The 14,562-nt window shown below is 37.7% G+C and overlaps 1 protein-coding gene across 2 annotated transcripts in view; it reads left to right on the forward strand.

Annotated features, from left to right (window-relative positions):
* Positions 1 to 1,735: 1,735 nt before the first annotated feature.
* Positions 1,736 to 14,562, forward strand: part of LOC106874354 (striatin-interacting protein 1 homolog) — a 30,239-nt gene continuing 17,412 nt past the window's right edge. For both annotated transcript variants that reach the window (XM_014922065.3, XM_014922064.3), the window contains exons 1-9: positions 1,736 to 1,888; positions 2,642 to 2,711; positions 3,867 to 3,941; positions 4,524 to 4,655; positions 5,474 to 5,594; positions 7,057 to 7,125; positions 7,812 to 7,912; positions 8,383 to 8,510; positions 9,305 to 9,490. In XM_014922065.3, the coding sequence (XP_014777551.1) occupies positions 1,817 to 1,888; positions 2,642 to 2,711; positions 3,867 to 3,941; positions 4,524 to 4,655; positions 5,474 to 5,594; positions 7,057 to 7,125; positions 7,812 to 7,912; positions 8,383 to 8,510; positions 9,305 to 9,490 (954 nt within the window). In that variant the 5' untranslated portion in view covers positions 1,736 to 1,816. The remainder of the gene's footprint in view (positions 1,889 to 2,641; positions 2,712 to 3,866; positions 3,942 to 4,523; positions 4,656 to 5,473; positions 5,595 to 7,056; positions 7,126 to 7,811; positions 7,913 to 8,382; positions 8,511 to 9,304; positions 9,491 to 14,562) is intronic.

Raw genomic sequence — 14,562 nt, forward strand, 5'->3', positions numbered from 1 at the left:
TTTCTTCTTCAATCACCCTCTCTCTTTCCTTCTCTATCTTTCTACATTATTTTTTTGCTAGCTCCATTTTCCTTTCGTTCTCCCTCTCTCTGACTCTGGTCGAGCTATCTATCTATCTATCTATCTATCTATCTATCTATCTATCTGTCTATCTGTCTATCTATCTATCTATCTATCTATCTATCTGCGTGTCTATCTGTCTCTTTCTGTCTATCTATCCACGCTGAGTGACTCAAGGATCAAGAGTTTCGCGTATTGGCACTTATCAAACTGGCTTCAAACCAAGTTGATCACATTTACATATCGATCTTAATAATAATCCTAACGAGTAACGGGGAATAAAAAATTTTCCTCAGAATCGTAAACCCGTTCAGGAGGAGGAGGAGTTAAATTTAATTTTACCAAAAAAAAAAAAAAAGAAGAAGAAAACTAATATTGATCGAATTTGAGGGTGGCTGGCAGAGTGGTTAGCACGCCGGACCAAACACTTAGCGGCATTCACTCGCCCTTACGTTCTGAGTTCAAATTCCGCCGAGGCCAACTTTGCCAAACATCCTTTCGGGAGTCAATAAAATAAGTTCCAGTTACGTTACTGGGGTCGATATAATCGACTTGCAGCCTCCCCGTAATTGCAGGTGTTGTGCCTCTAATAGAAAGTATTGTTTTTCTAACGCGAAACTTCTCTTTGTAGCAGCTTAACCTATCAGGTGGTGCTATTAAATTAGACATGGCCTGGACCAATCTTTGGTCGAAATATATCTAAACTTTAGCCTTCTATCGATATCTCTGATCGATTAAAATGTTTCTATGAATAAGCGTCGTCAATGTCTACTGAGTGACCACGTTCACCAAACCGTGACACTTAAAGTCGTACGCTGACTGGTTAAACTAGTGTCCGTAAACTTCAGCCTGCGCTGGAGCCCATCGAAAAAAGTATTTAAAGGAAAATTTAATCTTTTCCCTAAAGTAAATATCCTTATCTCTATACAATTTTACAAACCCTCTTCTTCTTCTTCTTCTTCTTCTTCTTCTTCTTCTTCTTCTTCTACACAGATAATTTAATATCCGCTTTTATATATGCGTGTATGCATGTATGTATATTGTCATTGATATGTTGAAAAGAAAGAAGACCGTACTCAATACATTTCAATGTGGTAATAAATTACAGTGTAACACGATTTTTGTCCTTCCTTGGATAGCATTTGTTATATAGCGGCGTGTTTATTTGGCGAGAGATAAATAAATAAATAAAATGACCATCCCGAAATACGATATCTGTTTCAACACACGATTTCACATCAGGAATCTTGCAAACAAAACGAATTGATAAACGTATGTATATGTGTGTGTGTATGTTTGTGTGTTTGTGTTTGTCCCCCAACATCGCTTGACAACCGATGCTGGTGTCTTTACGTCCCCGTAACCTAATGGTTCGGCAAAGAGATCGATAGAATAAGTACTAGGCTTACAAAGAATAAGTCCTGGGGTCGATTTCTTCGACTAAAGGCGGTGCTCCAGCATGGCCACAGTCAAATGACTGAAACAAGTAAAAAGAGTATATATATATATATATATATATATATATATATATATATATATATATATATATATATACATATATATATATATATATACATATACATATATACATATATATATATATACACACAAACACACACACACACACACATATATATATATATGAAAATATACATACACACACACACACACAATCTACTGACGTAAAAAAAGTGATCAGAGTTATCTCCCCTGTAATGTTTCAGTCGGTTGGTGTCGCTGCTGTTCAAGATAAAATATGGACGAAGGTGGCTGGCGAGGTTTGCCCAAACTGCAAGAACTGTTTCGTCGGCAAAGACGGGGATCGGAGGTGAGAAACACACCACACCATTATTATACACTCCATTCAGTTGCTCACCATATACATATGTGTGTATGAATATCTATACATAGACAAACACTAATATATTTATCTGTATAATATATATCGGTGTTTATAGGGGGAGATTTTTATCTTGAACGTCAAACCTGTCATGTTTCCTTTTCTTGCCTTTTGGATTAATGCAAGGCTATACATACATAAATATACATACATACATATATACACACATACATACATATATATACACACACACACACACACACACACACACACACGTATGTCTATATATGTGTGTGGCTATATAATTCGTGTCTTTCTCATCTGTCAAGTCATCCGCCTTTCCTGTTAAACATCTTTTTATCTTTAGTATACTTGTCTCTTTCTCACTCTCCGTCTTTATATCTCACTCTGTCTTGCTCAGTTTTCTTCCGTTATCCATCTGTCTATCTATCGATCTATCTATCAACCCCTATCTCTCTTTGTGTCCATCTATCTACCCAACTCTCGTATCTTTGTACTTTTATATGTATATCTGTCAATACATTCACACATCAACCCATCCATCTCTACCTCCATCACAGCTATGCTAATGATGATTAGAGAAAAGCATGATTGTCACAACGTCCTATATTTCTACCCACTAAAGTTTATCGTGTTTTAATCGAAGGCTTAAAAAAAAAAACACCAATCAAAATGTCTATTCGGTATTAAATCTGTTGTCTCTTGTGTATTCTTTTTTAGACGATCAACGAATCCCCAGATTTAGAGTTTTCTTACGGAGATTCGGATTTCTATGAAAATGAAATCTCAGGCAAGTGTTCTTTTTATTTGCTTTATTTGTATGATGAAGAATTTGTGGTGGTGGGATTGGTGAATTCGTAGGGGGAAAAAGGATAAGGAGGAGTCATTGATTTCAAGTAAATAAGACTGTAGAAATGAGAAGAGAAGAAAAGTTGGGTCCGTCGAGTGTGTTTAATCCTTTTCTTAATAGATTTGTGTTGAAATCCACTGCTTTTGTTTGAATTGAATTTGAAAATCAATGAAGTATTTCGTGAAATAAGTTTTGTTCTTTTGAAGTTGATGTTTGGAACATCAATTAACATGGAATTTTCATGGAAGGTTTACATTTAGATCACTTTAAACTGGAAGTTTGTAGCATAGAACAGGCATTCTGTCAGTTCCAGTTGATCCAGTTAATGGAACAGCCTGCTTGTGAAATTAACATGCAAGCGGCTGAGTACTCCACAGACACGTGTACCCTTATAGTTTCAGCATGACACCAAATGTGACAGCTGAGTGGACTGGAACAACATGAAATAAAGTATGTTGCTCAAGGACACACTGCCCTGTCGGGAATCAAACTCACAACCAGAAGATTGTGAGCCAGATGCCGAAACTATTAAGCCACGTGTCTTTTATAGAACCACGGATGGTCTCAGGTAGGGTCACTAACAAAACGAAGAATGATATAATGCTTGTCACATTAGTAGAGGTTTGTTTCTTTTTTTTTTCGGTGGGTGTGGAGTTTTTTGCGAAAGTTGGGATAATTTCAAATATATAACATCCCTATTTTGACTCTCTTATTCCTGTGGTGCTTTCTGCAAAGTGGTTGGCACAGGAAGCGCATCCAGCCATACAAACCATACCAAAACAGACAACTGGAGTCTGGCAGCTCTCCAGCCTTGCCAGCCCTGGTCAAACCATCCAACCCATACCAGCATGGAAAACAGACGTTAAACAATGATGATGATGTATATTATTTTGTTGAAACTCTATTTTTATATTTGTTTTTTTTTTTTCTAATTTGTATTTATAGCAGTTTAATTTTATAATTAAAAAATATCTGGGTAGATTTGGTAAGGCTATGGGGAGTACTCTTTACCCTTCTCAGACCAAATAAATAATAACAACAAAAAGAAAAGGTGCTTGTTTTGTCCTCTCTGATGACTCTCTTCCTCTTTTTCAGAACTTTATTGTTACACTGAGGAACCAGAATTCCAGCAAAACCTCAGAGCCTTTGAAGACACATTTGCATCTAAGGGTAATTATTTCCAGTGTGATGTGTGGAGAGGCTTGCCTTTGGATGTCTATGTCTATCTATGTCATGGTATCATGGTATTGACCAGGCTATCAAGTGGTATTATACATTGCTGGTCACAATGTGCTTCACTTTGTTTTCGCCTAGTTTTTTTAACACAAACACCACAGAGGATTGTGTGTATGTATACATACATACATGCACACACACACACATATATGTACAAACCCCACTTGGGCCAAAAATTACATTGAAGAACATCCTTGAAACTTTGTAAGCTGATGACACCATAAACTAGTTAGTGAAATGCAATTTTCCTTCTTTAGTAAAATTTCTTTGACTAAAACATGAACTAAAATTTATTCAGTGAAACTTTATTTTTGTAAGTAAACTTTCAGTAAAATGTGATTCTCTTTTTTGTGTGTAAAACTCATTTTGTGAACACATACTCTAATATTTTTACAGTAGAAAACTTTTTATGAAAACATTGTTTTGTATTTTTTTCGTATATATATAGATATATAATACCTTTCTCTCTGTGTGTCTCTCAAACAAATAACATTTTCCTTCTCTCACCATTTCAAGGTTATGAACAATGGACCAGTTCAACTGAATCTCAGCAGAAAAGATTTCTGGTGTTCTTGCAAAATGAACTGGAAATGGCAGACGCTGTAAGAAGGATGGCAGCCATACAATCAATCCTTTATCTTGTGCAAGGTTTGTCGAATTTTCATCTTTATTATGCACACTCACCATCCACACACACACACGTCGACTGTCACAACCTAATTCTGACCACACAAATGACCAATGCTGTCCTGTTTTCTATAATATAGCAACAAGACAGCAAGGGGCCTCCTATGCAGTTGCTGCCAAAACTCCCTCAGATTACACCCCCAATAGCTGGAAAACGGTTTAGCATTAAGTAGTCCTAGATAACACTTTCTGCAATAAACTGGATGGTCTTTGGCCAGAGCAAAATTCCATTTCTATAATGAGAAACATTATAGAAAAACAACAATAACTCTGTTCCGGGAAACATTGGTAGGACCATTGCTGGTTCTGTTCTTAGAATGGTTGGAGGTGGTGGTTGTGGTGGAAGAGGGGGCAGTTAGAATGAAAAGAAATATGAAGAAACTTCTTTCATGCCAGTCCCCAACAATTGGTTGTGGCACGTAGGAATTGAACCTACTTCATTGGTTTTTAAAATAACTTTGTACACCTAACGCTCACTCAGATCCCTGTGTATTTAGAACTTGTTTGCCAAATGTATCCTTCCTGTTTCAACACTCTAAAGGGTGATTTGAAAGAGTTCAGCTGTTATGATTAGCAAGTTTTGAGACCACGTAGATGCTTCCTTTGTTCTGGTTGAGACAATTGACACCCTCTCACTTACATTATTCTTCTTTTTCTTTTTTTTTTTTTTTTTTACCTTTCTGGATTTTTCTTTCCAGCTCATTATTATTATTATTATTATTATTATTATTACTATCATCACCATCACAATTCTATTCCTCTTCCATTTCTCTTTTCAGGAGTATTTTCCGAGTGTGACACTGAAGACCACCAGGAGTACTGGGCCAAGAGAAATGTGTTTCTTATTTATGAGATGGGTCTATTCACTTCTTGTGTCCACCTCCTTCACTTGGAAATGGAGTAAGTCTACCCTCGCCATTGTTGTTGTTCTTGTTGTTTAGATTCCCAACTCAGCTCACAGCCCATTACATCTACAACCAACTCTTCCTTTTCTTTAGCAGATATCAGCTCATATTTTCTTTCCTTTCTTTTAAAGGGTAGGGTACAATTTGATGAAGATTTGGCAGCTGGCTGCTATTTCTTGCAGGCTGAGTGACTGCGTAGAAGCTGTATTGTATGCATAAATAGTTATATATATATATATATATATATATATATATATATATACACATGAAAATATGAATATTATTAAAATAACATTAATATTCAGCAAGACTAAAGCACCATATCGGTAGAATTATAAATGTATCAGGTCATCCCATAAGTTCTGTCCGAATTTTGAATAAAGAAAACAAGTGATCAAATGTGATATTTAATTGAAATTTAATCATCAATGTACTTTCCCTGATCATCTATGACTTCCTTCCATCTAATTACAAGCTTTTTAATTCCATCAATGTAAAATTCTTTTGGTTTCAAAGTGAAGAACTCTGAAATGTCAGTTTCAACCTCCTCCTGGCTTGCGTAAGTTATGTCCCCCAAATGATTCTGTAAACTACGAAACAAATGGTAGTCTGAAGGAGCAAGGTCGGGAGAATAAGGTGGATGAAGAATTTTTTCGCAACCAACCTCTTTGATCTTCTGTGATGTGATCATTGCAGTGTGGGGGCGTGCATTGTCCTGATGAAACATCACTCCTTTTCAATTCACTAAAGTAGGTCTTTTTCTCTTCAAAGCTTGGTTCAAACACTCTAATTGCTGACAGTAGACTTGAGCATTGATTGTTGCATTAGGTGGTAACAATTCAAAGTGAATTACTCCTTTGCAATCCCACCAGATAGAGAGAAGAACCTTTTTCCCATGAAGTTCCCTTCTCGGTTGTGGTTGAGCTTTTTCCCTTTTACCAAGCCACTGTTTACGACGTTTAACATTTCAATAGAAGATCCATTTTTCGTCACCAGTCACAAGCCTATCCAAAAAGGGTGAAATGAGTTTGCGAGAATGGAGAGAAGAGCAGATGTCAACTCGGGATTTGCGGTTGCTTTCGGACAATTCATGAGGCACCCGTTTTCCAAGTTTAGGAACCTTTCCAAGTTGTTGAAGATGACGATGAACAGTTGTATGGTTTGAACTAAGCTTTATTGCCAATTCTTCAACTGATAATGCAGGATTTTCTTCAGTTAATGCCTTAAGAAGCTTATTATCAAACTCAACTGGACATCCTGTTCGATCTTCATCTTCAAGGCTGAAATCTCCACGAATATATTTTAGTATATTATATATATGTATATTTACCTGTGTTATCTATCTTTGTATATATATATTAATAAATTTTTGTGTGTATATATATATATATATATATATATATATATATATATATATATATATTGTATTATTGATGTTGTTGTTTTCTTTTCCACAGTAACAAAGCTGTGGCCACAGCTGCTCAAAGGAAACCTTGTCTGTCTATTGCTGATTGTAAAGAGCTCAGGTTTGTCCTTCCACCTTTCCTTAATCCCATTCTGCCTTTCCTTACATTTACCCTTATACGTTAGCGTTGCTTACCAACATCACTATCACTCTCCTTCTTCTGTATCCTCCTTATTATCATCATCATCATCTTTAGTTGCAGCAAGTTTATTTCCTTCATGTCCTCTTTCTCTTGCTGCTATGGTAAAGTACTGCATCTCTTTTCATCTTTGTTCTGTTCTGTATCATTTCCATCTGTAAGGCCCTGAAGTTTTTAGTATCTGTCTTTAGGAGCAGGCGTGGGTGTGTGGTAAGAAGCTTGCTTCCCAACCACATAGTCCAAACTGTCCAACCCATGCCAGCATGGACAATTGACAGTGGCCAATGCCAGTACTCCATGACTGGCTCCTGTGCCAGTGGTATGTAAAAAGCTCTATCCAAACGTGATTGATGCCAGTGCTTCCTGACTGGCTCTTGTGCCGGTGGCACGTAAAGGCACCCACTACACTCTTGGAGTGGTTGGCATTAGGAAGGGCATCCAGCTGTAGAAAATCTGCCTCAAACAATTTCTGTCTGACCCATTCAAGCACTGGAAAGATGACATTGAAACAATGATAATGATGTACAAGTATGTATGTGAGAGTGTCCTGTGTACTAACTACCTCTCCCCCCTCTCACTCACAGTCTCTCCCTCTCTCTCTCTTACAGGATCATTCTCAATGTCCTGTACACTGTTGTTGAAACCATGAGATGTGTTGAAGACACCGAAGAAGAGAAAAAGTTGAAGAACCAGTTCAAAGCAGAATTAAGTAAGCCTTGATTTTGTTGCTCGCTTTCACACATTCCCACACGCCCACGCATTCCCACACACCAGCATACTTACCTATTCACACATTCACATCATCGAATCTACTCGTATCACACAGTCACTCCTTGCACACCATTATACATACAGGGTGACCCAAATGTAAGTTTACAGTTATCATGTAGGCATTTTAAATTTCTTTTAAAAACATTTTACTACATTTAAATTTCTATCTTACAAACTGAAAAGCGAGCTTGACAAAATTAACTAAATTAACATAGAGTAATGGCTTCATATATTTTTAGAATTAAAATCTAAACTGTTAATATCTACATCTCTTATAGTAGTTGAGCACTGTCCTCTTGAATGTCCTTCAAGAACATTGCATTTTGTCAGTCTCTGTTTCAATGTTAATAATGACAAGAAAATAATAACGCTGGTGATGATGATGATGATATTTTTCTATACTTTCAGCTATGCCATATATTGGTGATGAAATTCTAGCAGTAACACTCTTTGGAATGGTCAGCAGATTCTGTAGTGGAACAGCACCACATTTCCCAATCAAGAAGATATTACTGCTTCTCTGGAAGATCATTTTGGTAAGTATTTCCTTCCACAATTTGATGCCACACCATCCTTTGTTCCAAGAGGAACATCTTAGAATACTTGGCAATCTATCTCTCATAGTGGTCTAAAATTCCTATGGCACACAATAGTAGGACTAACATGAGACAGTGACACTAAGAATCATCATAGTCCACTAGTTAGACCAGTATAAGATGCAAGTGAGACACTGTCCTCCCGCTCGTCTAGGTGAGCTTCCAGTGGCAACCTGTCCAATTAACGCCAGCCTTGAAAGCAGGTGTAAAAGGAAGGTGATGGTGCTGATGATGATCTGTGACAAACGTACTGCAGATTCTATGTAACAAATTCATTAACAAGGTATTAATTGCCCCGAGGTATAAATAAAGATATTTTCCCAAGGTACCCTGCTGTGGGACTGAACCTGAAACCACATGGTTGCAAAATGAATTTCTTAACCCAGCAGCCATGGCCGCACCTATATATCCTGACTCAGCAATTTAAGGATTCTTTCTTTCCTTGGCATCCTCAGTTGGCTGGTTTTGTCTTCTTCATCCAGTCTCATCGGATTTGTGAGGCCAAATATTATCGGGTGTGAAGTCTACCTCCACCCTCTTATGGAAGTCACCCAGATCCAGTTCTGGCCTTCTACCATAAGTCCTTTTTCTTTTTTACCCAGCATGCATCATCTCCCACATGCTTCACCCCAGTGCATCTTGCCAAAATCTCTGGCACTCAATCTCTTTCTCATCTATTAACTCTCTACATCCAAGCTGCTGCTCTCACCACTCTTTATCTATTCCTTTTCCAGCTGTCCCTTGGCGGTCTGAGAGAACTCCAAGATAACAAGAACATGATCCGCAACCAACATGGTTTACCAGGCTTACCTGAAGATCCTTACGAAGTCTGCAAGAACATGCGTGCTTCCTCTCCACCAGCATCAACAGCTGATCTCATTGAACAACAAATGCCAAAACGTGGTGTCAGAGGCAAAAGGGTAAGGTTTGGTTTCTTCTGAAGAAAACTCCTTTTTTTATAATTCCTCATGTTGTTGTTTTGTGTTTACACAAACACTGCTATTTCTGATACCCTTTTATCACACTGCACCCTTCACCCACACGTACCCCTATGTTTGTTTGTGTATTGAGGTGTTTGTCACAAAACCTTTTAGTGTGATAGAGGAGGGTCCACCCCAATTACAGAGGTCTGCTGTGACCCTCTTATTGCTGACTGGCAGTTACTTGTAAAGTATGTATGTGAGCTATTAGGGGTGGGAGATTGGTATAAAGAGTAAAATTGTCACTACCGTCATTTAACGTCCATTTTCCATGCTGTCATGAGTTGGACAGTTTGAAAGAAACTAGCAAGTCAGAATGCATCAAGTGCCAATGTCTGCCTTGATATGGTTTCTATGGCTGGATGCCCTTCCCAATACCAACCACTTTATTGGGTGTACTGGGTGCCTTTTGTGTGGCACAGGCTCTCGTCAGGTTACTCAGTAATTCACAAAACACGACCCTTCTACTGAATTGGCAGGGGTCGTATTGAGAGAGGTGGCTTCATGCCAGGTGATGAGAAGTTAAGGTGTGAAAGTCTTGGTCTAAGGGATTTACATGGTTACTCCAATCGGAAGAGGAGAAGGATGGTACTGATGATGTGTTAAAATGATGGTGGTGGTGCTTGTGTTGGTGTGGTGTTGTAGGTTCAATTCTACCCAAAATCAACTTTACTTTCCGTCCTTCTGATGTCAATCAACTGTTCCCACCTCCCTTTCAATTGCATTGATTACTTTCTTCAGAACAAAATCAATACAACTCCATAATCACCTGTTGATGAAAGGTGAATTAGTTGACAGCCTTTACCTGCACTGATACACAAATAACTAAATAGTAATCTAGGAGTATTTTACTCCTGATTCAGCATACTCATCCCCCCTTGGAATATACACAGTGGAATGTATCATATTCCTGGTTTGATGTTCTCTCTTGCAATATGCAGAGAGTAGTCTGTTGTACTCCTGGTTCAGTGTACTTCCTTGGAAGTACACAATCCAGAGGGCCACTATATTACAGTTTGAATGTACTCCCTTTGAGTGTAAAGTTTGTTGTAAAAGCTCAGAGTTGGCAGGATTTTTGCCTCTGTCAGCTCTGAGCAGACGTAAAGGTAACTCTTACATAGTGCTGAAGGAGCACAGAGGTAGCTGATGGGTAACCCATAGGTATTTTTGAGGTGACCCAAGATCTTTCCCTAAAGGTATGTCAAAATACAGAGACATGTAGGGTTTAGCTGTGTTGGGGGTGCAGTGTGGTACTTCACATGTAGGGTTTAGTTGCGTGGGCTGCAGGCTAGTGTTTCTCATGTACTGTCTAGCAGTGTGGCACATGTGTAGCTTCACGGGGTGCTCTGTGGCACCTCACATGTAGTGTCTAGCTGTGTAGAGCACAATGTGGCATTGCACATAGTGTGTTTAACTGTGGGGGTGTAGTTCATCTCTCCATTGCACATGGAGAGATGAACTGCATGGGGTGTGGTGTGGCGTGGCACCTCACATGTAGTGTTTAGTTATGTAGACTGCAATGTAGCACTCCACATGTAGTGTTTAGCTGTGTAGTATTCCATGTAGCATTGCATATGTAGTGCTTAGCTGTGCAATGTGGCACACCACATGTAGTGTTCAGCTGTGTGGGATGCAGTGTATTTCATGACATGTACTTTCTAGCTGTGGAGTGCAGTGCAGTACTGCACATGTGGGGTTTCACCATGTGGGCTGCAGTGTGACACTCCATATATAATGATTAGCTGTGTGTGGTCAGGGTGCAGTGTGACTCTTCAGGTGTGTTTTTTTCCCTATTTGCTCCTCAGGTATTGTTATTCATCCCCAAATCAGCCTCAATCCAGCTAATCTGTATCCAAGATCATTGTTCCAGACACGACCCTCCTTCCGTTCCCATTTGTCGAGAATGGTAGCCATTAGTTGCTCTTCATCTTCTTCATTAAATTCTTTATTGTAAAAGGGACTCTCTTTCATTATTGTATTGGGATTTGCTTTTGGTCCACACACACATCTGTGTGATTATATATATATATATATATATATATATATATATATATATATATATATATATATATATATACACATACACACACATGCATATCTTTCTGTATGTATGTTTGTGACTATACATATATATGTGTGTATATGCTTTCTTTGCTTCATCCACAAGACTATCATCGCATACCATCAATCAAAACTGTCTCTCATTCTCTAACATCATCCCTCAACTCTAAACATGTCTGTGTGTCCTCGACCCCTTACTCATCATATTCTTGCTCTGCCAATGACTTCTCAGAATTCTTTGTTACTTTCTTTTCCTATTAATGCCACTATGACATCGCAGTAAATCAGCATTTAACATTTCCAGTTGCTATTTGCTACTCTGGCTTCTTTATTCTCTGCCTTATTGTTAACGTTACTCTTCTATAATTATATATTTCTATTTAATTATCAGTTTACTAATGGAATAGCCATATACATATGTGTATGTGTGTATATATGTGTGTGCTAATATCAAGCAGTGAGAATGAGTGCTCAGTACCACATTAGTGGATAAATATTCTTTAACAAGACTACCAATGGTTTCAGGTGAGAAATTTCTCAACAGTTATCAAGCCTATCACATTGGAATGTTGGTACTCCTATCCATTTTGGACAAGAATACATGAAGTTACACAAAACTGTATGGGATTTCAGGATAAACAGGAGGTAACTTATAAGGAAAAAAAAATAGATTTCCTTATAAGTTACCTCCCACGATCTCTATATTTATTTATTTATTTATTTATTCATTCTGAAATCTATGCATCTCGGGTAACTTTGTGTATTCTCATCCAAAATGGAGATTAGTACCCACATTTCCATGTGCCAGGCTTCATAATTGTTAAGAGATTCTCCTTCACATGAAACCATTCGTAGCCTTGTTAACCCACAAATATATACATACATGAGTAAGTGAACAAATGAAAGAAAGTGGCACTCAACCCATTTGGTAGGAGTTACATCATTTAATAACAGTTTGACTCGGCTCCATATGACTTAAATTTTTATGGACATGTGCAATGCCAGCATCTCGGTTCGTGATATGTGATGAGGTAGATGCATCGTTCAAATCCACAAAACTTTGCCATATGAAGTTGAGTCACTGTTACTAAAAAAAAAGATATATAGATCTATTTAAGCATATGTTTATGGTAATTTAAAATAATTGTGTTTATTTGGATGAAAGCAAAGGGTTCAATATTTCAAACTAGGGTTTTTTATTGAGAAAGTTAAAGAAGAGTGAATTGTATGTGCTGCTAGTGTAATCTTCCTCGATAAAGAGAACTCAAGGCCATAATAGCAGACTTTTTACATTCTTCAGTGTAACTGTATCTACTTGAGGTCTTAATTTCCTGTATGACAGACTACTACAGTGGTTGGCATAGGCCAACCAGTCCTGAAACACACAACCTCATAAGAATCATGTTAACTTTGTGTACATTCGTGATGATGGAAGTGAGGGAGCCTTTAATGCAAGGGAGAAAACTCTTTTTTTTTTGTGTGTTTGACCCCCCCCCCCCCCCCAACATCGCTTGACAACCAATGCTGGTGTGTTTACATCCCTGTAACCTAGCGGTTTGGCAAAAGAGCTGGACAGAATAAAGTACTAAACTTACAAAGAATAAGTCCTGGGGTCGATTTCCTCGACTGAAACAAATAAACGAATATTCATGGATATATAGTGATGAACAATCGTCTATGTACCATGCTTAATACGTGGAGTGTTCGTCAGGGTATGTTGATTTTTGTTTATTTTTATGTATCTTGACCATACGTGTACTGATGAATAAAAGATACAGCTTACTGCGTTGATTATGAAACCATTGGTTTACCGTTAAGCTAAAAGTTTTTAGGAGGTTAGCTTTGAAAGTTGCATTCCCTCGCGATCGGTAAAAATGTGCTTATTTTGGTAGTTTTGACTTATGGAGTCCCTCTGAGTATGAGGCATTATTGTATAGTAATGCCCTTATATAAATTAAATATATTTATGGAAAAAAAAATGATGGTTTTTTTTCCTTATGAGGTTTTTCACGCTAACTACTTGATAAATTCTTATAAAGTCTTTATCCTAATATTGTATTATATATATATATATATATATATATATATATATTTTACATTCACAGTTGTTGTAATTGTTGGCTAGATATTGTGGTTCATGTATAATTCAGGCAGATCTCCTCCTCCTCCTCATACTCTCCTCATAAGTAACCACTGATGATGCTCTCAGAGTGCACGCATGTATTGAGTTCACTTTTAAATTTGTTTGTGTATGTAGAGGTTTATTTCTGTATTTCATTGGCACCTGAACACTTTGTGAAATATAACCCCTTGGACACTTACATTTCCTTTTGTCTACACCCCCCCCCCCCCACCATTTCATTGTGTGTGTTTATTTAGCTTCTAAGTCTACCTTGTTGTTGTTCAATCCACTGCTTCATTGTTGTTATTGTCATTGTTTCCAAAATTATATTTCATTTATTTACTTCTGCATTAAGATGTATGCATCTGTAGTTGGACCACTTCAGGGGGGGGGGGGGGTGAAGGTGCATGTGTTTGTGTGTTTTTTTCTTAATATGTTGAGTAAAGTATTTAGGGTCTAAGAGTGTCCGATTGGTGGGGATGTATCAATTATTTTCTCTTTGCGGCATTGACATTCTACACCCTCTGAGTAGATTCTTTGTATATTTGATAAAAATTGCGTACTGGCAGTGAGTTTAGTGGGCTGTTTGTTACCCAGAAGTTAAGTTCTGTCCTTGATCCTCTAAGAAATTAGATCCTGACTGGATGACCACTATATCTTGAGATGGTGACTAGATAACTAAAGAAGCTTCTTGCGTACTGACAACAGAAAGAAGGGTTGTCAGTCTAATGACACAGGATTAAAGCATAAACCTTAATGCCAAAATATTGAGGGTATGGTGTTATTCACACCATGCAGCCACCATATACTTTGCAGTTAGTATAATAAG

Source organism: Octopus bimaculoides, chromosome 20 (assembly GCF_046866305.1).
Source record: "Octopus bimaculoides isolate indiv1 chromosome 20, ASM4686630v1, whole genome shotgun sequence".
In the NCBI taxonomy this organism is placed as follows: domain Eukaryota; kingdom Metazoa; phylum Mollusca; class Cephalopoda; order Octopoda; family Octopodidae; genus Octopus; species Octopus bimaculoides.